Consider the following 27,264-nt stretch of genomic DNA (forward strand, 5'->3'; position numbering starts at 1 on the left):
AATGTTATTCACATCCTTTACCTGAGTGATTGTGTTTGGAGAAGCAGAGATCGAGCCCTACAAGTAATCTTTTGACAGCATCACACTTTCACTTTTCTTACAATAATGTGTATAATGTCTGTGTGTATATATATATATATATATATTATGTAGATAATGTTTTTCTCACTGTTTTTATTTGGCTTTATAATCGTATCTTTCTCTCTCACTCTATGTAGGCGTTTTAATCAGTGTTTTTGCTTTTTGTGTTGATTGGTGTGTGTGGGTGTGATTTGTTTTGATTAGTTCTGTCTGTTAGGAACAAACAACTTTCCAATGACATCAAATCATGCTTTACACAATTAAATGCAATAAGTGTGTGTGTTTTGCTGTTTTGGATGTGTGAATCTTAAAAAAAGAAGCTTAAATGAAGCTTAAAATTAAAATAATATTAATAAAAAATAATAATAATACAATCAAAGGCAATAATTCTACAGTATTGTGGTGTACATTATACTTAATAAATATGGTAATTTCAAAAAATATTTGTGTTTTCTTTAATAATAATTATTCTTATTATTATTGAAAAATAATACAATATTTTGAAAAATAATTGAAAAACAAAGTTATTTATTAATAATAATAATAATAATTATTATTATATTATTTTTTACATTTTCTGTTTTTTACCATTAAATAAACAAACAGTACAACAACAATAACAACAACAACACTACTACTACTACTACTACTACTACTACTAATAATAATAATTATTATTATAAACAAAATTTGTGCATGTAAAAAATGGGAAAAGATGAAATAGAAATGTTTTTTCAAAACTGGAATATTATTGTTGATATTATTTTTGGCTTTATTAATAATACTAATTATTAATAATAAACAACTATTTATTTTAAAAATATTTTTATTTTATTATATTATTATACTTATTTTTCTGTTTGTTTGAAATATGATTGGGACAGTTATTGGGACGGTATAATCAAAATCAAAGATTAAAATTATGCTTGCTTCCGAAGTGGAGACTTTATTACACCCCTAATCTTGAGCTTGGCCAAATATAGCAGTTTAATTATTTATTCCCGGGCAAGGAAAACATTTTATAATGCTATGAAGAGTAGACTGGAGGACAGGCAGAATATGTAGCAATGTTCAAACTTTTGTAATGTCTAGAATCATTGTTGAATTTGAAGGATACAAACTGCTGAAATTTCTCTCTGTTACTGGGTTTTTGTACATATGGTGACTTTGCTACTTAAAGTTAAAAAAAAGTCAGTGTCTCTGTCGTTCTGGAGTTCATAAGTGCCAATTTAAGGTTTTAAAGCATGTCTGTGCCAGTTTACCTCCAGGAGTCCTGAGTGTGTGTCTGTGTGTGTATAAACACACTCTCTCACACACACATAATGTGGTGTGTTTGTGGTGAGAATGCTTGAACTGTGATTATTTCCCAAGTGCTGTGGCACAGGGAGGAGATCTGGTCAGTGTGTGTTTCCCAGCATGAATTATGCTTGGCACAGTAAGCAGCTATGGTGGATTATACCCAGGGTGTGTGTGAGTGTGTGTGTCTGTGTGTTTCTGTACTTGTGTGTCTGTTGTTGTGTGTGTGCAGCTATTTATGTAAGATTTGAAAGACTAAAGGCATTAACAGTGCAATATGTGACAAGATTTTGTGCAAACATAATAAAACAGGCTCTATGAATCATGTGTGCTGTCATAGACATGGCCATTTGTTTCCAGTTCTCATCCCTTACTGTCTGGAAAAAAGATCAATTTACAGCAAATTGGGGCTAAGACTCTCAAATCATAAATCTCAGATGCTGTTGTCATTTCTAAATTGATTTCAGGTTCTTTTTCATTCTTTCTCTCACATTTTTGTAGTTTCAGTAATAGCTTCATAATAAAATAATTTAGAAGAGGAAATTGGCACCGAAGAGTCGTGTAGGTGAGATTGTAATCTCTTGAGTATAATCCGTCCATCCATCCATCCATCCATCCATCCATCCATAAATTGTTGTCTCTCTATTGTTTGATCTATCCTTTTATATGTCTGTCTAACCATCCATTGTTCTGTCTCTCTGTTGTTCTATCTATCGTTCTCTCTGTCTGTCTGTCTGTCTGTCTGTCTATCTATCCCCCCATACAGCCATTGTTCTGTCTCTCTGTTGTTCTATCTATTCTTCTATCTGTCCATCTATCCATCCATCCACCATTCTGTCTCTCTGTTGATCTATCTATTCTTCTATCTGTCTATCCATCCATCCATCATTCTGTTTCTATGTTATATCTATCGTTCTATCCTTCTGTCTATGCATCCATCCATCGTTCTGTCTCTTTGTTCTTCTATCTATTCTTCCATCCATCCATCCATCCATCCATCCATCCATCCATTGTTCTGTCTCTCTGTTGTTCTATTTATTCATCTGTCTGTCCATCCATCCATCCACCCAACATTCTGTCCCTCTGTTGTTCTATCTGTTCTTCTGTCTATCCACCCATTCATCACTCTGTTTCTATGTTGTTATATCGGTCGTTTTATCCTTCTGTCTATCCATCCATCCATCGTTCTGTCTCTCTGTGTTTTCTATCTGTTCTTCTATCCATCCATCCATCCATTGTTCTGTCTCTCTGTTCTTCTGTCCATCCGTCCATCCATCCGTCCATCCATCCATCCATCCATCCATCCATCCATCCATCCATCCATCCATCCATCATTTTTTTATTATTATTATTATTTTCTCTACTGTGGGGACAACAGGCCTGACCCCACAATTTCAAAAAGTTCAGGTTTTACTATCCTTGTGGGGACATTTGGTCATCACAATGTAGCATAAACAAGAACACACACACACACACACACACACACACATACACAGAGAAAACATCTGGCCACATTTTGATATAAAGCTTAACAGAACTGATAGAAGAAGTCAATCAAATTCAAGTTGTTGAAGATACACGTGTCTGTGTTAAAGACAACAGATTTAATCAAACCGCAGCATAGAAGATAATAAATCTCTTTTAACAGATCATAATTCAATTTATGAAGGTCACAAGTGCTTTTGTCTGAATTTACTGCAGATGAATTAGTTATATTTTTTTTTAGCTGAATGCATTTATTATAGTCATGATTTTGAGGTTGAATAACAGCTGAGCAATTCAAGTGTAGATATTTTGAAAGAATATTTTCAATTCCACCGATTTGAAAATTCCCCTGCCTCGCCCGATGAGCCACCACTGGTTGGAGGTCACCTCCGATGATGTCATTTGCAACAAGGACAGCTGCTCTGTCGCGTGTCCGTATTGGTTGTTTCATGTTGACATGCAAATCACGTTGAGGAAGACCTGCGCTGACACAGACCTATGATCCCAAAGACATTTCTCTCTGTCTGTCTCCCCCTCACACATGCTCACAGAATTTTATTAGGACAGTGACCACAATTTCCGTTTTTTTTTTTTTTTTGGTGTGTGTGTGTGTGTGCCAACATGAATAATCTTTCTGTTGATTGAAGACATAAAATACTAAAGGAAGTCTTTCTTTTTATGTTCACCAACCCTACTACCCTTATTGCTTTACTTAATCTCTCTATATATAAATACACTACAATTCACATTTTTATTTGATTAAAAATACAGAAAAAAATAGTTAGATAATTTTCAGTATCAAATGATCATTCAGAAATCATTCTAATATACTGATTTTCTGCATTTCTTATTTTTATCAATGTTAAAAACAGTTGTTCAACAGTTGTTTCTGGATTTTTAAAAATGATTATTACAATTATTTTCTTAATTCAAATATAAGATAAAATTATTTTCTTAAAAAATTGTATTGATTATTTTCTTCTTATGGCTTTAATGTCACCTTAGAATAATTTAATGCATCCTTGCTGAATAAAATGACTTATTACTAATCTTACTGACCAAAACTTTGGAGTGTCATAGTAAACTTGTTAGTGTTTTCTATATAGGCTGCATTGACATGTAGAGACACCTGTGTGTGCACCTGTGGAGACTCGAGCCGTGCAGTTGACATACATGTTATCAGGTGGAGATTCAGGCCACAGCTGGTGCACTGTCTGATTTAAGAGCTGTAGAGTTTACGAGTTCCTCAGAAGTAGAGCACGCGTGGTTTAAAGAGCTCCTCTGTGACCATAAAGTATGTACTTTCCAAATGCATGATCTCTGATGCGAGGTGTAGATTGATGTAATGTAATTGTAATTTGTACCCAAATGTGATGTATACTGTATATTTATTTATTTATAAATTGGCCGAATGCTTTAAACTAAATAATGTCTATGAGTGTAATGTCTACAAGGGACAAAACCAAACCATTTCAGTTCCCTTTGACTTCCACGCATTTTTGTCAATACAATGGAAGTCAATGGGAACTGAAACTGTTTAGTTACCAGCTCTTTGTACTCACATGTCTTTCAGATATCTTTGTGTGTGTGTGTGTGTGTGTGTGTGTGTGTGTTCACAAAGAACAAAGAAACTCATACAAGTTTGGAACAACATAAGAACATCAGAATTTTCATTTTTGTATGACCTACTGCATTTGTTGAAGGCCAATTTACACCAATGATCATATTTAACTATTAATGTCCTTGCACACTTTGTCTGAAAATTTCATTTTTTTTTTTCATATTTGTCATACTTTCCTATCAAAATGCTTGCTATGGATGTGAAAAGGCAGAAAATCTAACCTGCTCCAAATTTTTTTAAGTGTGGAGGCAGTGTGTAAACGTGATTGACACAAAGTGAGGTTTTATTTATTTTTTAAAGTGTGAAAATTTCGGACAAGAATTTCGGACTCAGTGTGCAAAGACCTTAACTATAAAGCTTTAAAAATCACTCTAATTCTCTATGAGAACCACACCACAGCTATAACAATAACACAGAGAAACAATTTCAATGGAATCAATTTCAGAACAATTTTTCTAAAAGCTGAACAATAAAATCATTGAGAGCCAAGCAGAATCCACCCAACTTTAAAGAGCTTGAGCATTTAAAGCAGCAGGCAACAAAACTGGAGCACCCACTTATAATAAGCAGAATGTTATCGTCCATTGGTTTTGAAGCCAATATAGTTGTGGTTATAGTTAATGTTCCTGGTGTGAACTGGCCTTTAATTATCATCGGCTAGCAAAATATCATAAAAGTTGTTTAGGAAAATATGACGTCTTTGAAGGTCCTCACACTAATACAGCTTCAAAGGTCAGTGTGTGCGTGCATTCATTTAAAATATTGAATAAAATGAGGAGGGGCTGGTGCTTCTTTAGTTCAGTCATTCAGCACTTTGTCAGAATGCACAAATACAATTACATGTAATCACATTCAAGTCCCTCTCTTCTTTCATCCCTTCCTCTCTCTCTCTCTCCTCTCATTCCATCACTCTGTAGTCCCCAGCTGCTTGTCTCTCCATCATGGACTCGGCCGCAAATTAACAGCCCGGCGTGTTCTGTTACGATGCCGCTGATATCATTACGCCCGCGCGCCTGTCAGAGAGATAGATGGAGGAGAGGGGGAATGAGAGAGAGAGCGCAAAGAAGGGTGTAGTGAGGGGGTGGAGGGTCAGAGGAGTGTGACAGGAATATAAAGAACTGGGTATCTACCTTTTGAGGACCTTCTTTTTTTATATCAGTTTCACTTTATTCAAAGTCTGGATATTTCCTCACCACATACACTGACCCCAAAAAATAATCAGAAAATTTAAGATTTAGTTTACCCTAAAATAGAAATTCTATCATCGTTTATGCACGTTCATGTTGTTCCAAACCTGTATGACTTTCTTTTTTGGAGGAACTCATATGAAGAAACCAACAATCTGCATTATATCTTATGTAAAATGTAAAACTCTGACCTGTTTGGCACTTCAAAATATATATATTGTTATATATTGTTTTTACAATATTTACAATATCTTGTACAATAAAATATTTATACTGTTTTCAATTTTAATATATTTTAAAATGTAATGTTTTCCTGTAATGTATTACAATGTTAAAAGCAGTTTTACTGTTTTGTTTTGTTTTGTTTTGTTTTGTTTTGTTTTGTTTTGTTTTGTTTTGTTTTGTTTAAATCATGATACTTTATTCTAGGATTTCAGAATATGCAATTAAAATATATATTTTTATTTTTTATTAGATAATGATAATAAAATATAATATTATAAAAGATAATAGATATCTTTTATAAAAACATTATAAATGTCTTTACTGTCACTTTGGATCAATTTTATGCAACGGTTCTCATTTTTGATCACGCCTCCCTTTAAACCTTTAAAAAAATCTGGCACCCATTAAAATAATAAGCCATTAAAATAATCAATATTGATATAATTCATGTCCTTGAATACATATTAATTTGATAGGAACAATGAAAGATTGAACTTTAGTTGTGTTTAAACTGGAATGAATTTAATACTTTTTTTTTTTTTAATTTGTTTGAGATCAAAACTATTGTTACGCCTTTTATAATGCAGAAAGAACAAAAACACAAGGGCCATAAGATTTGTGCCTTGCAGGCTGTTGTGTTGCGAATCAGGCGTTTGTGGACCATAAAAACCTGCGTTTGGAGTGAAGACAGATTCACCTGCATCAGTGGTAACACACTTTTATTAAAATAAAAAATGAGAAAAGTGTCCATCGAAGCGTGAAGAGAGAAAATGGATGTGGGGTTCTCATAGTGCAGGGGGACATGAATGTGATACGATTTAGACTTGATTCCATTTACAATCATTTCATCAAAAAAGTACAGCTGGAATAACCAAATGACCAGTGATCTGTTTAATATAGATGTTTTAAAATGCTTCATCGAGCCTGTGTGCATTATGTTTTATGATTCATTTGTTTGGCAATTTCAAAAGCATGATAAATGTGAACATAATCAGATGTAGGACACAAAATGGTCTTATTTATGGCACACTGCTCTGTATTTCATCGAGAATTTATTAGTACAGACATACAGTAATCCCATTGGTGCAATGTCTCTGGGTTTGGAGAAGTGGTTTTAGAAAGATTAATTTTGACCTGGTTTGGGTTCACTGTTATGATTGTAATAAATGTACAGACCCATGGCTGAATTTATACATTCTTATATACACTATCTTTCTATGATTGAACATTCTCTTGTGGGTAATGTGGGATTGACTGATGTGTGACTGGGTTATTGTGAGCTTATGATATCATATCATTGTATTACATAACACAGTTCATACTGATCGACTTTCCCTCTGAAATCTTTGCATTTGTATGCGTGTGTGTGTGTGTGTGTGTGTGTAAAAACTTGTTCATATTTCTCTCATTTCTTTTCATTGTGTTTGTGCACAAACTAACAACTGACTATTGTCTAAGATGCAATTTTATTTATAGATTTGTTTCAGTTTGTCTTGTGATTTTATGTGGGGATAAATAGCTTGAAAAAATATTTTGGTTCATTTCCCTTCTGTTTCATAGATATAGTTCAAGGAAATAATCATATAAGATGATGTGCCCGACAACTGCAAAATATTTTATATATATATATATATATATATATATATATATATATATATGATACTTTGATCTAATGATGATCTTGTCTGTGTGCTTCCAGATTATTTCTTGGAGCTGTTGAACCGTTCTGAAGCATCGCTCCAAACCTCTTTCCAGACCGGGTTTGGACCTCTTTTCTCCCAAATCACAAAGGTGTTTCAGGATCTGTACTCAGACTTTCGGCGCTACTACCGAGGGTCCAGTGTCAATCTCGAGGAGGCGCTGAATGAATTCTGGGCCCGTCTGCTGGAAAGACTCTTTAAAGTTTTAAACCCTCAGTACATTATTGGAGAGGAGTATCTGGAGTGCGTAGCCAAGCAGTCAGAAACGCTGAAGCCATTTGGGGACACGCCGAGAGAGCTCAAGACCAAAATCACACGCACGGTCATTGCGGCCAGAACGTTTGTGCAGGGTCTGGTGATCAGCGGCGAAGCGGTCAGGAAGGTCTCACAGGTATTCATATTCTCACGTTCTCATAACGTTTCCATAATATTTTGTCATGCTTCTCAACCTATGGTCACTCTTTCTACTTTTACAGCACACTACTTGTACAGCAAACAAGTTTGGAATGGTATGAGGTTGCATAAATAGTCATGAAATTTGCGTTTTGCTCTGAACTATTCCTTTAAACATCAAATATGTTGTGATGTGCTGTGCTTTCTTCACTTCATGCAGCAGGAAAGAAAAATGTCTTGACACTGAAAAAGTTGTTTTGTGCCTGGTTATACATTTCAGAATAATTTCCTTCTCAGTATTCATTGCATTCATAATACATACTGTACCTGTGGCAATGCACAAACCTTATACCTCCTACTAGAACCAAGAACACAAACAAACACCCAAACACAGGTAAATGTTGAAGCGTTGTGGTAAACAGCGTAGGATCAATGCATCGGGAAAACAAGACACAATGAATATCCCTGACGCTCCGGCAATCAATGTACATACAAACACATACACACCCACACACAAACACACACACACTGCAACAAAAGTATTGTGTCTATCCAATTAATGCTGACATTAGACGGAGATGCTCTCAGTGCAAAGCACGGCTGCTGCCTTTACAGATTCATCCTAACTACACATTCATTTTCTTGTAAAGACAATTCATACTTGTTTTGTTTGAAATCCTTGGAGACAAGATCCTGTTTCCTTACCCAGTAAAAGTACCTGTATTTTCTGACATTGGAAACTTAAAAATGAAATGAAACCTAAAACAAACCACAGACATAGCACCACGACACTGTTATATTGTGTTGAGACAGTAATAGTAGTGATAGATCAAACCAGTCTGACCTCATTCAGTGAGAACTGGAGGTTACTTATCAGTTTTGAGGAGCTACTTTGAAACAGCATGCTACTTTTTAGAATTTTAAAGTTCAACAACAGTTGTCAATTAATAAAATGTAGCTAACTATCACAGATCTTCTCAAATATGTAATTAAGTATCAGATTAGTATATTGCACACCAAAAAAACAAAACAAAAAATCTTCAAAATAAATATAAAATGTGCAGAATAATATATTTTTATTAAAAGTTGCTGTTGTCTAAATGTTTGATGTAATAATAAAAAGTTATAAAACAACAACAATAATAATAATTTAAGGGAATAAATTAAATTATAAATTATTATTATTAGTAGTAGTAGCAGTAGTATAACATCAAACATGAATTTCTAATGATTTTTTTTGAATAATTGAATCATGATCTGAATAAGGTGATCCATTAAAATGAATCAGAATTCTCAATGCTTATGTGAGCGAATACATATTTAGTGTTTGAAACAACAGCGATATATCAGATTCTTACAGTAAAAAAGTAAAAAAGTTGCTTGTTGCTAAATAAGAGTGAGCAAATATTGCATTCTGGTAAGGTCTTCTCATTCTGTCCCATGCAACTTCTATTAGAAATAAATAATTCACCCAAAAATGAACATTATTCTGATCTGTCATTATTAACTCACTATTGTTTTGTTCCAAACCTGTGGTAAGCCTTCCAAACCATGCTGAACCAAGCTGCTTGTTTCCATTCAAGGAAATTTGAGAGTGGTTCTGCAAAGGCATAAACACACATTAGATTATCACTGATAAAGAATAGATCTTTGGTTTCTTTTTGTTGTTTTTGTCCATTTTGCTTCATCTCTTGTTTACTTCTCATTCTTTTCCTCCACTTTTCTTCTCCCCTTCTCAGTTATCTTCTCTCCTGAAATCTAAATGAGTAGTGAAGGGAACCTAACTCAGTGTCTGACCTCTTCAAAGTAAGTCAAGGTTGACAACACAGAGAAACTGCCAGCACTGCATATTGAAAAGGGCAATGTATGTGCGTGTGTGTGTGTGTGTGTGTGTGTGTGTGTGTGTGTGTGTGTGTGTGTGTGTGTGTGTGTGTGTGTGTGTGTGTGTGTGTGTGTGTGTGTATGAACTGAGGTGGGGGAAATGATTAATTTGCCAGTTCCGGTCTGTTTTGTCTGACCAAGAGATGTCTTTTAACCCCATCGTGTAAGAGGGAAAGAATAATTCCAAAACCTGCCCACCATTTCTAAGAAAGCAGCACATGTTGAGTCAAGTCCTCTTTATTTATATAGCTAGTGCTTTTTGTCAAAGCAGCTTAACAGTGTTAAACAGGAAAATTAAGTTAATACAGTAAGTTGTTTCTTCATTCTGATTTAATTAAATCAGTACAATTAATTTTTGTACAATGTGGCCACGATTTACTGAAACAAGCGAAGGTTTTAGAATGAAACTATTTTGTAGGTGCGCACCAAAGGGAGTTGAACGTTCTACTTTTGTTCTCTTCTTCTGAGGGTTTGGTTAAACATACTGTCTTATCTCTTGCGAGAAGTGATTGCTTTGGAATGAGGCTGACATGGTTTCATTCTTTTATAACAGAAAGTTCATCCCTATTAGTGCTGTTTTGCTCCTATATATTCCTCCACTTGCTTTCTGTTAAATAATCAGTCCTTCATTCTATTCTGTTGTGAACTCATGCATAATTTAATCAGGCATTATGTTCACCAATTCCTTTAATGGATTGTTCCGTTTTTAATGCAAGTTAAGCTCTATGTCGGTTACCACAGAAATTCATTTAGACTCATCACTCTGTGTTTTTAAGCAATAATTGTGGTTTTTGTTTATTTATATAAGTTTTTATTTATTTTTATTTCAGTTTACAGTAGTTACAGTTTTTATTTTTATTTAGTTCCAGTTAGTTGATCATTTTGCTGCTTCTCCTTAAAATTTATATTTTTGTCAATGCAGCATTTCAAATTTTCGTTTAGTATAAATTTTACATTTAATATTTATATACTATTTAATTTTAACTAATATCAATTAACAAAAATATTTTTAGTTTCTTACTCCAGTAGTATTTTTCCCATACTAGAGAAGTCAATGAGGACCAGCAACTGTCTGGTTAACAAAATTCTTAAAAATATCTTCTTTTATATTTAATATAGACATCTTTAAGGTGAGTAAACGATAACAGTTTTCATTTTTGTTGGTCATGTGATCTAAATATGACCACCACAATGAGGCGACCCACTTAATGTCGAATAAAACAGCTTAGGCTATGGACACTGACATTATTTTCTGTGAAACTCAATGTTATACCACAGAATGCTTAACTTGTAACTTGCTTGTGGTCATTCAGGAGATGAAAAAGGAAGAAAGAGTTTTAGAGGAAAGAAAGCAGAAGAACAAGTATTAGATGAGTATTAGCCTGAAATAAAAGAAGGAAATGAAAGAATTAAAGAGAAAAAGCACAGCTGGCCTTCCCTTCTTTCCTCTCAAGTTGTTCCTGCGTTTTATTCATTTTTATTAAGGATGACGTGTTCTCCCTGTGACTTCAGAAGTAGGCCAGTCGCAGCACATCTTTCTCCACACACTGGGAGGAGCGCAGCCATATTTCTTTCTAATTACTAAAGAGAAGATCGTCTGTGAAGAGAACACATCTAGACTGCGCCGTGCCATTTAAGGACAGAAGAACAAGTAGAGCCTTATAAATCAGACGACGGATGGGAAGACATTGGCAAGAATTTTAAGCATATGTTAATGAAGGAATAAATCAAACAAAAGTCAAAAGTCTTAAAAAAGAAATTACCATTGTATCAACATAAAAATCCCTTGAAAATGTGTTTTTGGTGGTAATACCATGGTATTCTTTAAAGTTCATTAATACTGTTGTGGTATAAGTGATGGTATCAGATGTCAATACTATGGTAATATGAAATATACTACAGTACTAAAATGAATGTATTACATGGTATTAGAAGAGTACTTTATAGTTGTATTTCAAAGAAAGCCTTGTTCCTCCCAAAAAAAAAAAAAAAACATTGCAGTACATGGTAGAAGTGGGTTGTGAATGCCACCTCTTGTTGATGTGAAGTACTATAGCATTTCAATATGACAATCAAACAGCAATAATTAGCAAATATTGTGTGAATATGAATAAATAGCATGAGAATCCTCTGAAACACAGGGCTTTTGTTGGATAAGATGAGCCTTGGCTAAAAAGCTAACGATCTAGAGCAGACGAAAGCAGCGGACCTCACAGGACCAGGCCTTCTGCTTTTGAACACAGATCCATCACAGCTGGGAATGTGGAAATAAGGCATCATGACGCAATTGTTTTGGCTTTTAGGGTCCATTGAATGCAGAAAGTAATGAGAGTGTGGCTCAGACAATGTCAGTTGTGATGCATTTGTTAACATTTCTAATTTCAACACACACACAAAAAAAATAAACATCTAAAAATCATTATGGTGATAAATTATACAAATAAACAAGATGCATTTGATTTGAGCAACTGTTATATATTAAGACTTAGTTTCAGAGCATACCATTCACAAGTTTGGGATCAGTAAAGTATTTATTTATTTTAGCAAGGGACCAATAAAGTCATCAAAAGTGACAATATAGAGATTTATAATGTTACAAAAGATTTCTATTTCAGATAAATGCTGTTCTTCCAAACAAGTATTAAGATGAAAAACTGGTTACAATGCTACTGTTTTTACTGTCATTTCTTTCTTTCTTTGTTTCTTTGTTTCTTTGTTTCTTTGTTTCTTTCTTTCTTTCTTTCTTTCTTTCTTTCTTTTTATAAGAGTTTTGTATTTCATAAATACTCATTTTTGTGTTACATTTTTATACATTTCCTTATGTTTATTTCCTTGTTTAAATGGGGAGAAAAAAGAAAAAGGAAACATCCCTATTTTCATTGTGATCTCAGACTTTTGGTTCTCACAAAATATATTCTCTGAAAATAAGTAGTATAACTATTATTCGTAATTTTGCTGTTCAACTAAGTTTAGCTTGTTTTAGGGATGTTTAGATATTTTTAGAAAGCAAGGATATTATTTGTTATTTATTTATTTCAATGTAATTATCACTACAGTCTGAAAAACCTCCAGACTAACTTTTTTTTCTTTCTGTTTTTATTTGAGATTCTCTAAATCTGTACTTCTGCTTCATGTTGGTTTTACTAATTTCCCTAAAGCAGATTATAATTATGGATTGTTCACACAAAGCGTAATGAGAGCAATAAGCTCTGGCGATATTTTTAACCATAGTCTGAGCTCTCAAGAGAACAAGTGATCTTCTCTGAAGTGTTGTGAAATAGTTCAGCACTCTAACTTCAAATGATTTGATTGCGCATCTACAGAGATAATGCTACTGACTCAAATTTTTGGGAAACAGACAACGTGGTGTGAAACCCTATTCACAAACCATTTTACTTATGGAATGTGTCATATGTCAGCATAGTAGAATGATTTCTGAAAGATCATGTGACACTGAAGAATGATGCTGAAAATTCAGCTTTGCCATCACAGGAATAAATGTAAATATATATAAAAGAGAAAAACTTTATTTTAAATAATAATTCTATTTCAAAATATTACTGTTTGTACTGTATTTTGCAGGCTTGGTGAGCATAAGAGCCAAGCAACTCAAGGAAGACAACTTGGTATCTCATAAGAAACAGTTTTTAACAACATTTGCCACCCAGTGGAATAAACTCAGCTTGACTTAAAGTTTTTTCCACGCAAACAACATACTTCCTAAACCACTTTAGATAAACAGAGACGACAGTAGCCTATTTAAGCTTAATTAAGTCTAATTTAGTCTGGCCTTCTTTGAGCTACTTTTTGGTTAGGGAGGTTTGGTCCAAGAATGTTTAATTTCTGTCCAAGAAAAATCTCCCAACAGTGTTTTCAGTTAATTTTGCGCTTGTATCCTGTTCTGTTACTCCAGACCTCTTGATCAGATTTGCTGTGGTCTGTTTGGTATGTTTTCCTGACACGTATCCCAGCAGTTTCTTCTAATCATCAGGAATCAGGGATACGTGTGTAATCTGCTCCCCAGGGTCTCTGATTCGGGACTGAAATTAATAACGTGAGGCGATAAGATGGCAACAGATGAAAGGATTACATTAGACACGGTTGCTGACATTAACCTCTAGCTATCATAGCTTTAGCTAAACCGCTAATTCTATTAAGCCCTTTGTTTTGGGATTTCGGTGCCAAATAGATTCTGGCATATGTGCAATAGAGTCCTCATTAGGATGCAAAGGCTGTATGGCAAATAAGATACAGGCCTAGAGATGCTGTGAGTGCTTGGTTTTGATAATCAGAGATATTTAACCGTACGTGAAGGATGAGTTCATCTCACACTGCTTTTTCTTTTCCTTTCTCCATCTGCCGTGTCTTTTTTTAATCACTGCAATAGAAAACTCAGTCTTTCTGCAAGTTTCAGATCTTAAACCTACAATGTTTAGAATCTCTAGGCACAAGTCCCTACTAGTGTTCGGAAATTATGACTCATTTCTGCAGTTTTGGTTCCTTCAAATGGTTCCACAGACAACTCAGTTATTCTCATGTGTTCCAGTTCAGTCAAAATGAGATTAATGTCACATACGGTCATGTTGTTGTCTACAGCAATTTACTTGAACATTAAATAAAGATATTAAATATGGGACTCGGCTCAAGCACTTACTGTAGATCTCCCCTTGAAGTAAAGCAAAAATAAAATACATTTGTTTTGCTGGCATTAAGTAATAATATAGCTGCTAACAAATAAATGTGGAGGGATTCTGAAAGAAATGTCACCAAAGTATGCGTACATATTCTTGAAACCTGATATATGAAACATGACAGTGAAATATATATAATATGAACCATAAAACATGGCAAGATTAAGTGAACAAGCTCCTCCCAAATTTACTTGTGCATCTTCATTATTTTTACATATTGACAGTTTAGGTTAAATTGACAAATATTTAATAAATATGCCTATTATAACACCTTTAGAGTTACATAACCCATACGATGCTGCTGCAAGAAAAAATATAATATTTGTGCCTTAAGCATATAGTTCATTAGTCATAAGCAAATCTCTCTTGTCTTACATAAGCTATGATTTTGCTTAGTAATAAAGATCTGTCATATTCTCATATTCAGACAGAAAATGTAATATTTATTAATATTTATATAAATAATATTTAATTAGCAAAATTTGATAAATGTTCATACCATGTTCAGTATGAAATGCCCAGACCGATTCATTGAGTGAATGGTGAATTTGTAGATTGGTTAAATCAACGGATTCATAAATATTGATATCTCGAGACGTTCCAGAACTGAAGTCCAAGAGGCTCCCAAACGTGGGTCTAGTGTCAGAACTGAGCCGTACACTGGGCAGCAAACTCTTTCTATCCTGATTTGATCTGATGAATCACAGATGCTTAGAGGCTTTGATGTGCCATATTATCCTCCCTCAACTTATTCTATCTCTCCGCTTCCCTCTCTCACACTCTCTCTCTCTTCTTCTCTCCTCACTTTCCCTCCTCCCCGGAGCTTCCTGTGCATCTTCACACATCCTTCTTCTCACATTCACTCTGTTTGTCTATTCTCTGTATTTCTCTCTCATCTTATTCTCTGTTCTTCTTCTCTTCTCTCCTCATTAAAGAGCGAGTGCTTGAGTCATAACAAGCACTGCCAGGTCTCCCTGAAGGGTGGTGTGTGTGTGTGTGTGTGTGTGGGTAGGAGTCTGATGCAAGATTTTTACCTCAGTGCTGTCCAGTTATTTATGTCTCAGCATGTGACAAAAATTTCTTTCTCCCTTGATGCAGCTTATTTTCACTTTAAAGTGAAGTATATGTGCATATTAATATCTAGAGTGACATGAATCTTCTAGTCATGTCATGTGGTGCATTTCAGTCACATTTTGTGCCATTATTTAAGTCAAGAAAGAAGAAAGAGTTCTATATTGCTTTTATGACAGTTCAGTAAACAAGAAGATAACACTCAGTAACTGACACAATATTACCGTTTACATTCCGCCAATAAAGCTGCAACAGAATTAACTTTTTTTTTTCTCCTATAGCAACATGAACACGTTGTAGCATTTAGTTCCTGAATGAATTCATGTTCTTTAACAAATCATGTGAGTGAATGATTCAGTGACTCACTTAAATAGTCAGTGGTTTGTTTCTGAATGAATCAGTGTGTTTGAACAAATCGTTTGAATGAATGATTCACTTATAAAGATAGTGTTATATTTTTTTCTAAATGAATCGGTGTGTTTGAACAAATCATTTTAGTGAATGATTTAATTATTCGCTTATAAAGATAGTGGTTTGTTTCTGAATTTATCAGTGTGTTTGAATAAATCGTTTGAGTGAGTGATTCAATGACTCACTTATAAAGATAGTGATTTTTTTTATTAATGAATCAGTGTTCTTGAACAAATTAAGTAAATTATTCATTTACTTGCTTATAAAGTGAGTCTGGTGTTTTGTTCTGCAATAAATCTGTGTTTTTGAGCAAATAAATGATTCAGCAACTCACTCATAAAAACAGTCAATGGTTTGTTTCTGAATAAAGCAGTATATTTGAACAAATAGTTTGAGTGAATTATTCAGTTAATCGCTTATAAAGTCTGGTGCTTTGTTCCACAATGAATCTGTGTTTTTGAATGAATCATCTGAGTGAATGATTAAATGACTTACTCATAAAGAGTTGTTTCTTTTCTGAGGGTTGGTACGAATCGGTTGAGTGATTCAGTGACCTAAAGACAGTCATTTGTCGTTTCTGCTGACATAATGATCTGCAGACTATTGTTATTGTAATAAGAAATGAACTTAACCTCTAAATGTCATCTGCGCAAACATTTTTTTTTTTTTACAGTCATGTCCTACATTGGAAATTAGATCTTTGTTCTTTTTTTTTTTTTTTTTGTGGATACATCGGTTTTACAGCTTTCCCACAGTATCATGAGGAAAATTTACCAATATATGCTAATTCATCCTTGTCCAGAAATCAAACTTTTTTAGTTTTCGTCCAGGTTTAATAATGGGCATTGCACTGATGTCATCTGGGGTTACTTGTCTGATTCGATTTGAATTTAAAAGTACAATTTACAATGAAATGGAAATTTATTCACACCGCTCCTTTATGTGCCAAATGGACCCACCACTAAAAGTCCAAAAAGATTCCTTCGCCTTCTGAACGAATCCCACTCGATAACAAAGGAATGCATGTGATTGCAAATGTTTCATCATCTGATTGCATTAAAAGTTTTGATTGAAGAATGTTAAGAACCGGTTACTTCACACAAGTCATTGCAATATGCAGTTCTGCTGACATTCATCTTTGTGAAACTGTGTCAGAGTTGCTTGTCACAGCTGTGACTGAATGTTTCATGCAGCCTAATGCAGTTAGGACAGAAAGAAATCAGTTACATTTACAGAATACAAATGTCATGCTGACTGCATTTTTTGTTTACACCTAAACAAAAACTGGTTTTGCTTCCAGTATCCATGAAATTAGATTCATTTAAACATACAAGCAAATGTCATGTTTTTCTATCCTATCGTAAGTTATTGCATTACTTTTCCCTAAGAGGCCCTAAATGAATCCCATGTTTTGATATCAGGGCGGTGGAGTCTTCTGATAAAAAGGGAATATTGTGAAAGACATCTCCGAACTCTTGGGGGTTACTCTGTGTAGAGAAGAGTATTATGCAATAATCGTATCACAATGTACCATCCCACATCCTTAGACCTCATGAAAAACTGTAGGAACTGACAAAGACTTATTTGCAGGATATAATTATCACATTTTATTGCGTGTGTCAAAACAGTTCACAGGGCTTTTTTTTTTTTTTTTTTTTTTTTGGTTACATGAGTCTGTACAAATATGCTTTAGCTGTTCTCTAAACTCTTTGTTTCTGTCTTGCAGGTGTCTCTGAGCACTGAATGTGTGCGCGCCGTCATGAAGATGACATACTGTCCTCACTGTAGCGGCGTGGCTTTTCCCAAGCCCTGCTCAAGCTACTGTAAGAATGTCATGAAGGGCTGCCTCGCCAATCAAGCAGATCTGGACTCGGAGTGGAGGAACTTGGCAGGTAGGCGGGGCCAAAATGGACCAGAAGTAAAAATGCCATTCTTTTTCTACAATCAGAAATTGATTTTTAGCATTTGATAACATATAAACCTTTAAAAACAGACCTTTTGTGAGCTATGAGGTTGTTAAATATGCGTTTGTTGAGGCAATAAACGTATACTTTATTTATAAATTAAAATTAAACTATATTTATAATATATATATATATGTATATGTATATATGTGTGTGTATGTATGTATGTGTGTGTGTGTGTGTGTGTGTGTGTGTGTGTGTGTAATCAATAGATTTAAATGAATAATTTTGTATTTTATTCAGCAGTGTCATTCATGGGACTGTAGTTCTTTCCCTCATTAAATCTGTTAAGTATACAGTCTTGTACCTTTGTCTGATTTTCAGATACTTCTTTGCATCAAATCAAATTTATAATGTTGCGATTAATCTCATATCTGGTTGGTTTGGTTCATGACTTCCAGAATCAACGCAATGGCAGTTTTGTACTCTATTAGAATCAAACGGACATTACAGCTTGTCACACATTAGATGAAAGTCAACATGATATAAAGACTGTGTGTTTGTGTGTAGATGCTATGCTGGAGGTAGTTGACAAACTGAGCCGGCCTTACAGTGTGGATTCAGTCGTTCTGTCTCTGCCAAAACGCATTGCTGAAGCTATTCTCTACATGCAAGACAACCTCAACACGTTCAACAATAAGGTCAGTAGTGCACTTTAAACCTGTCTGAAAAGGGATATTTCACCCAAAAATGAAAATTCTGTTATGAATTACTCACCCTCATGTCGTTCCAAAACCCCAAGACCTTCGTTCATCTTCAAAACACAAATTAAGATATTTTTGATGAAATCCAAGAGTTATCTGACCCTGCAGAAAATTGTTGAATCAAGTCGTTATTTTCATTTTCTTTGCACACAAAAAGTTTTCTCGTAGCTTCATAAAATTACGGTTGACCTACTGATGTCACATGGACTATTTTAAAGATGTCCTAACTACCGTTCTGGGCCTTGAACGTATCAGTTACATTGCTGTCTATGCATGGTCAGAAAGCTCTTGGATTTCTTCAAAAATATCTTAATTTGTTTTCCGAAGACTAACAAAGTCTTACAGGTTTGGAACGAAATGAGGGTCAGTAATTAATGACAGAATTTTCATTTTTTAATTAAATATATCATTAATATATAATTAATTTAAAAGTAAATCAAGTTTCCTCAAGAATTAATATCATCTTATGAATAAATTAATCTTAAACTCCTGCTTATGTAAACCTTGAGCTAGAATTAATTAACCAGAACCCTTTCTTGTTCTTCAGGTGTTTCAGGCATGTGGTTCTCCTACTCAGAGCTCCAAAACTGAGGACCAGATCAAGCGAGGTAGAAACACAGCAGAAGAAGTGAGCGGCACCCCAGGAGCCCAACTGGAGAAAGTGGTGAGTGGGTTTGAATGGTGTACTATAGTAGTTTTTGCTTTACATCAGGCATCAAGTGGCAACACTGTAACAAAATAGTTGATTATACAAAATGTACTTTGAACTCTGGTGTTTATTAACCCAGTAAAGCATACTGTACATATGAAATAATAGTCAAAAAAAGTTTATGATGTTTGATGAGTATATTTACAGTATATACATATTTGATAAAGCAGGCTTTTATGGCTAGTATGATATAGGATAAAATGAAGCTCATACTTGAGGAGGAAAAAACTTCTTCATTAAAAAAAATGCATTCGACAGCTTAAACTGAATCAAAGTGTTAATATTTATATGGCTGAAAAGCTTGTAATGAAAATTAATGAGATTGCCTTTTACTTGCTAAAAAGTATAAATTATCAGTCAGACGACAGAATGCATGTTGCAGATTGTGTACAAAATGTTTTTTAGCAAAGTTTTGATCATGTTGATAATTTAGAGGCCTAAATCAAATCATATCAAATAAGACACAGTAGGCTTTATAGGGTTACTGTGAACTGAACAGGCTCAATAATATGCAAAATGATTAATGTCAGCATATGCGGAGTAGGAACATTTTGTAAATACATAAACAACAGCTGAAGTGTTATTTATTTTATTATTTGTAATTATAAATATTTTTCCGTCGATGTCTATGACCCAGTTTGTGAGATAACATTTTCCATCCCATTTTCTTTCTCTCAGTTATCCGATGTGTCCAGAATGTTGAGGGATATCATGCAATACTGGGTCCATTTGCCCAGAAAACTGTGTGTGGATCGTGAGGCTGGACCGAGTGAAGCAGACACATGTTGGAACGGAATGAGTGTGGCCAGGTAAATGCACATAAACAGCTCAATCAACCTCAGTTTTAATAGAAATTTTTTTGAATAGAAACACAACTCACATTCATGTACAGTGGCTTCGAGATTATTTTAGAGGAATTCTATTGTACAAAATCTGCAGCTTTTCAAAAGTGGGGGAACACAGATATCACTTGTCAATGACAAAATTTACACAGACCACATGCATCTTTCTTGTTGTGTTGTATTCTGTCAGGTATCTGCCAGAAGTGATGGGAGATGGGCTGGCCAGTCAGATCAATAATCCTGAGGTGGAGATTGATATTACCAAACCAGACATGACTGTACGCAAACAGATCATGCAGCTTAAGATAATGATCAACCGACTGAAGTATGCCATCAATGGAAATGATGTGGACTTCCAGGACACAAGTAAGTATACACATACACCATACTGTTAAAAAAATTGCTTTTATTCAGCAATAAACAGTGTAGACATTCATTGTGTTTGGAAATATTTTAGTTTTAAATTAAAGCTGTTCTTTTCGACTTTAAAAGAATCATTAAAAAATATGTATCACAGTTTCCACAAACATACAAACAAAAATAAAAAGTAAGAGAAACAAATCAGCATATTAGAATAATTTCTGAAGGATCTTGTGACACTGAAGACTGGAGTAATGATGCTGAAAATTCAGCTTTTCATTCAGAATTTAAATGTTAATAATATTTTAAAATAGTAGTTCTTTACTGTATTTTTGATCAAATCACATTTGAAATTCAAATAACTTTTAAAAATCGTACTGACCCCAAACTTTTGAATGGCAGTGTATAAGAAAGTTGCTGTGGATTTCATTGAAGAAAATAATAAATTGTTTATTATTAAAGTCAATGACATACGTCAACAGTTTAATAATGAATCATTATTGCTGATTTGGCTCTGTGTCAAAATAAGAATAAAAAAATAAAAAACAATACTACACTGCAAATTAATAGTTAAAAACATTGACACCATTAAAACAATGCCTTTTTATTTTCTGTAATCAAAATAATATAATAATTAATAATATTAACAGTTACCAGTATTATCTAGCAAAAGATATAATGAAGATGTGTGGAATGAAAGATGTGAAGAGGGTGACAGTATTAATGTTGAACAGATAATCTTAAACCAATAAACCCCAAAAATGTTTATTTAATAGAATTGAAAACACAGTTATAAATAACTGCTTATTTTGCTAGGGACAGTAACTGATTAATGCTTACAATGAATTTGCAAATTGCTTGTAACTGTCAGGCTACAAAAACTGAAGGTACTTTAAGTTTGTTACTATTCAACCCTGGAATGTAGCTTCGTCGTTGCTGTGGAATGTTCCTGAACTCTGTCTCACTTCAGCTCATGAATCTCCTTGTTCTGTTCCCATCTTTAGGTGATGATATCAGTGGTTCAGGAAGTGGAATGTGTGCCGATGATCAGTGTTCCCGCGATCCACGTTTAACAGCCCCAAAAACGGAGAAACCCAATGTATACGCCTATCCGTCAGAGAACAAGAAGGTGGTGAACGGAAGAAGCAGCCAGAACCTTCCTTGCGTCAGCCTCTACCTTCTCTCATTGGTCACAGTCTTGCTTAGGCGATAATTGGCAGGCAATTCCACCAACTGGGACTGAGTACAGGACTGGGTTGGATTGTGGAGGGGCGGGGTTAGTAACATTGCCAAAACAAACACGCAAACATCAACGGAAGCTGGCGAATGCATCACTTTTTTTGTCTTGAATAAGAACACCATGGAATATTCTTAGATCTGTGTACTTTTTTGTCTCTTATTTGATATATGACACCCCTAGAGCTGTCTGTGGTGAAAAAGGTCTCTGAGAATGCGCCAGTCTGTAACAATATCTATATGAAAATCCACCCCCAACAAACAAAACATGCTTGTTTTTCTTTATTCAAAAATCATTTTAGATGATATTTATTTATTAGTTAAGACCCATAAAGATAAGGCGTCTCTAGCCGTTCAAGCTTGAGAATATCCTTCAACACTCGATCAAAGTGAACAAAACATCAGAAAGAACCATGTGTTCTTAACTTTATTTTAAAGCTTTTCTAATCATGAAACAAGCTTTACTGAATCTTGTTTCATGAAGACCATCTGTCTCACGCTCTCTATCTCTTTCTCTCTTGTTCATTGTACTAGTTTCCGCACTCTGCTTTGCAAATGGGTTTCAGGGGCCATTTTAAAGAAAACACAACTTGTATTTACTCTGGATGTAAATAAACGTGTACTAACCACAGTCACATTTTTAGTATATCCTTGAGGACCCTCAACAGCACTAGAGCAATATTTGGAATGAAACGTTAATGCACCAGCAATGAGAAAGAGACGGGCGCATTTTCCACGGGACAGATATATAATGACCATCATTCAGAAAGGGATTTTGCACATGGGAAAAGACAAGCTGGAGAATGAAAGACTCTGAAAACCAAGGGATGCGGAGGGGTTTCTGGACATTGTTAATTTGATATTGATTCAAACCTCATAGAGATGTGTGTGTGTGTGTTATGTGTGAGTGCACTTCAGAGAAAGCCTTGCTTTGTAAGTACTCACTATACAAATATACACCTGTACTCAATACATGCCGCATCCACGTCAGTTCTGATTAGTTCAGTGAGTCACAGATGTGTCTCAAATATTTCCCAGCCCCACACCCTGCCCTTCATTAGCAGACAAGTTGGGTTGTTTATGGTACGCACACAATGTTGATGTGAAAACTGTGTTGCGCAAAATTACGCAAACGTTTGCGTAACATTTTACCAATGAAAGTCTGTCAGTTTTAGGTAAGAATCGTACTCTATGCAAGTATGTAAACGCAAATAATGTAAGCATGCATACTAATATTTTTGTGTCAATGTAGCGACAGCACACCTATGGAGTTACCATCAAATGTTTGCGTTATTGAATGTTGTTGTTGTTAAGGTACCTATAGCTATAAACATGTTGACCATTGGACTAACTTGAACTAGCTTGCTAAGCTAAATAGCATGCATGCCTCCCATACTTGTGTTGCATTATGAAATACACCTAATTTCCAACATCCCCATGACCTTACACAGGACAAGTGGTTTGGAAAATAGATGGAAGGTTAAAATAATGCATACTAATGTGCATTTTTGCGTTAATGTAATGGTAGCACAACTTAGTATACAAGGAGGCGATGGAGTAACCATCAAAAGTTTGCATTATTGAATCTAATTCTGTTATTGTTCAGGTAGATTTAGCTATAAATGTGTTGACCGTTGGACTAACCTGAACTGGCTTGCTAAGCTAAATTCACTTCAAACTGCTAAACATTATGATAGTAGGTAAAATGTTTACCAAAACTTGCCTAATACCCACAATAGTGCACCTTTCATACTTATGTTACATTATAATCACTGAAGCTAATTTCCTGCATTCCCGTGACCCTACAGAAAATATAATATTTTGGAGAATGTAAAATCAAGCATAGCTACAGTTGAAGCATTTGTGTTCTCGTATTTGCATAGAGTTTCAGGCCTGGGAGAGAATGACGCTTTTTTTTGACCAAACCTGAAAAGAGCTGAATTTTTGGCTCTTTTAATGAACTTTGCGTTTATGGAGGTTACAGGAAGTGATGTAAATGATTAAGGTTGCCAATGGCTTTGCAGAGAAAGTGCTGCAGTTTCGGTCACCATGTAGCATACAGATCTGACCGGCTCATTGAGAGAACAACACCCCCTCCCTTCAAGTTTAGAAATGCTGCACTTTGCATGACGCACGCGGCCACGTCCGCATGACTACATCACATGATCAGGGGTCGATAACAGAGAAAAATCCCGCAGGCGGTGTTATGGATTGTTTGCTGATCGATTGCATCAGATGTGGTTGAAAAAAAAGGACCTGTGGCACAATTCACTAATTATCTGTAGAGTGATCTGACCTGAAATCAATCTTAACTGTCTTTAGCATGTTTGTTAAATCATTGACAGTTAGTAGTCTGACCCCAGGTCAGCTAAACAGTCCCACCTCTAGATGCAATGACGTAACACTGGCACTGCCAATCGCTCTTTACTGATGAATGTGACTGATATTGTCAAAATGTGCTGAGATGAAAAAATGAAATTGCATTCTGGTATATACTTTATTTTGGTTTGTTTGTTAAAAAAAAAAAAAAAAAAAACGTAATGGGGAGTTTGTGTTTAAGGTTGAAAGTAGAACATTTTGAAGAGACTGAGGAAATTATCTGTCCATTGTTGTTGTGTTCTTTAAGAAGAAAGAAAAAAACCCTTGTGTCAATTATATAGATCAAAAGATTTTGAAAATATCTGTGTCACGTTCATTTTGTACACACATGCACACACTTGTAACACACAGAAATGAGTGAAGATACCCAAGTGCTTTACATCTTTAACATATTTCTCTGTTATCAACCCCTGATAAATAAATAAATAAATATATATATATATCAGGGGTCGATAACAGATAAATATCACACACACTCGTATCAAAAGTGAAATATATCAAAACACCCTTTTATTGAGTAAACTATGGTAGTGCTATGGTACTTTGATAAACATTAAGGTCCAAACGTCTTGAGACCAAAGTGAATTTTTTTTAGTTTAGTTAATAATTTTATAACATATGTGCATGTTACTAATTATAAACACAATTTAATGGAATTGTAAAAATGTTGAATGTGGGAAAACATTGAATATATACTTGATGGGATTACACATGCATACACAACCAATAAGTTGAATGTCCACTCCCCCTAATTATACATAAACACCTGCTAGCAATCTAAGTTTCAAAGGTATAAGCAGAAATTGATTGCAAGCAAGTTATTATGACCATGGAACGCTGAGAGGTCCCTCAGACATCACCTTGAATTATAGATTTCGCCATAATTACTTAAGATATGAGCACAGGTTAGTTTGTTTCTTCAACACCCTCCATTTCTTAAAGGGATAGTTCACCCAAAAATGAACAATGTAATTAACACGATCAACATCCAGAAACGTAGCAGGAAGATCGTTAAAATAATCCATGTGAAATCAGGGGTTCAACCGTAATTTTACAAATAAATACTTTTAAATACTTTAAATACTTTTTGTATGCAAAGAAAACAAAAATAATGACTCTATCCAACAATTTGTCTCCTCTGTGTCACCCTAGCTCCATTTTATCTATCTCCCTGCTACGTTTCTGGATGTTGATCGTGTTAATTACATTGCTGTCTATGGGAGAGCTGTCAGAATGCATCAAAAATGTCTAATTTAATGAAAATGAACGGAGGTCTTTTGGATTTGGAATGACATGAGGGTGAGTAATTAATGACAGAATTTTAATTTTTAGGTGAACTATCCCTTTATAGTGTAGGTGAAGGCGGATGCAAGAAAGCACTCTCAATGTAATTGATTTAAATCAAGTGTGGGTTTTAAAATAAAACAATTTACAAACTATTTATTTTCATTATCATTCAAAAAAAAAGATTACAAAACAACCAAAAGCATTATCATCAAAGTCACTACAGTCTTTGTCATAGCTCTGAACCAGCAGCGAACATAAAAACCGGTCCAGAATTTGGTAAATGAGTGGAGTGGGATGATAGAGATCACCTGACAATTTTAACACATAATATTTTTTATAATACATAACTCTTTTTTTAAAGAGCCCACAGATCTAGCAGATATTTTCACTGCAATATGCCCTTATTATGAAACTGTTTACAATATGTATGTGAAAGACCGAAATTTAAGACCAAAACAACCTCTTTCTGCACATTTATTTACAGTATTTATGCAGTACACTAAGAAGTGTGAGAACCAATTTGACACCATTTTCACGCTTTTATTGCTGAAAACCACAAAAGAACACACATCAACCTTTTTCAAATGTTTTCCTCTCAGCTATGAGGGTCTGTTCCAATGTTTTCCTCCCTCTCACCTGCTCGTCTCCTGGGTAGAGCCCATCTGTGCCCTCTACACGACTGATGATGTCAACAGCCATTTCCTGTCTAATTGTGCCAATCTGTTCATGACAGTGTATCTGCTCTGGGATCAGTATCAGTGTCTCATTGATTATTCTGCATAATCTCATTTGTTCTACAACTCTCTCTCTCTCTCTTGACATGTTTGGCTCATGTGGTTTCTTTCTCTTTCCCTGCTGATCAGGTGGGTCTGTTTTAATTTCTCCCAATCGTGGAGGTTGATTACTGGAACAGACATCATTTATATATTGTAAGCTGCTCTGCAGAGAGACAGAAAATTCGTATCTCTCATTCTGGGACTAAAATAGCATCTTATTCCTTCCCAAAACATGCAGACTGAACGCTCGGTACAGCAGATGGGCAATTTCTACATTAAGAAACATAGGGTTTTATATCCATTCGTTTTGTTTCCACAACACAGTCTGGACCAAATTAACCTAGCAAATACTAAAACGGCATCATGCATCTGTTTTTCCATGTAATTGTACTTTTCTTTCCGGTTTTTAGATCTATAATTGGTTTGTTTTTCTAACCATCTCTGGCTGTTCCTTACCAACAAGTACCATTTTTGTACTACTGTGGTTATTTTGGATAAGTAATGTGTTGCTGCCATGGTGTTTCACACATTTGCTAGTTCTAAGAAGTGCAGAAGTAAGATTTTCTTTTATTTATTTATTTTTACTTTGTGTTAAAATTATATACTTTAGTACATGCTTCTAGAGAACTGAAGCAAGACAAGAGGCCTTGTGTTAAGTAACCAAAAAACTTCACACTTGACAACATCTATCTTTAAAAAGGGAAGTACATTTTGTTATTACACTGAGGCTCTTATGCAGAACATACTACTTCTTTCTTGAAGTACTGACTTTTAAGATCTCATTTGTATTTTATTTTCTTAATCGAATTGTATTTTCTTTAAGTTATCATTTAATATCATTATTCCTTTTTCAACAAATCCACTTCAGCTGCTTCACATACCATGCTTTTGGACACTTTTCTTTGAAGTACCCTTTGAATACCACAGTGTATAAATATTGTAATCACACAATGCTATGAATCAAA

General features: G+C 34.6%; 1 protein-coding gene across 1 annotated transcript in view; it reads left to right on the top strand.

Annotated features, from left to right (window-relative positions):
* Positions 1-24,535, top strand: part of gpc1b (glypican 1b) — a 63,913-nt gene extending 39,378 nt beyond the window's left edge. The window contains exons 3-9 of the mRNA XM_042718916.1: positions 7,595-7,986; positions 17,769-17,934; positions 18,517-18,647; positions 19,258-19,374; positions 20,098-20,228; positions 20,452-20,627; positions 21,626-24,535. Coding sequence (XP_042574850.1) covers positions 7,595-7,986; positions 17,769-17,934; positions 18,517-18,647; positions 19,258-19,374; positions 20,098-20,228; positions 20,452-20,627; positions 21,626-21,834 — 1,322 coding nt within the window. The 3' untranslated portion in view covers positions 21,835-24,535. The remainder of the gene's footprint in view (positions 1-7,594; positions 7,987-17,768; positions 17,935-18,516; positions 18,648-19,257; positions 19,375-20,097; positions 20,229-20,451; positions 20,628-21,625) is intronic.
* The last annotated feature ends 2,729 nt before the right edge of the window (positions 24,536-27,264 follow it).

Source organism: Cyprinus carpio, chromosome B2 (assembly GCF_018340385.1).
Source record: "Cyprinus carpio isolate SPL01 chromosome B2, ASM1834038v1, whole genome shotgun sequence".
NCBI lineage: Eukaryota > Metazoa > Chordata > Actinopteri > Cypriniformes > Cyprinidae > Cyprinus > Cyprinus carpio.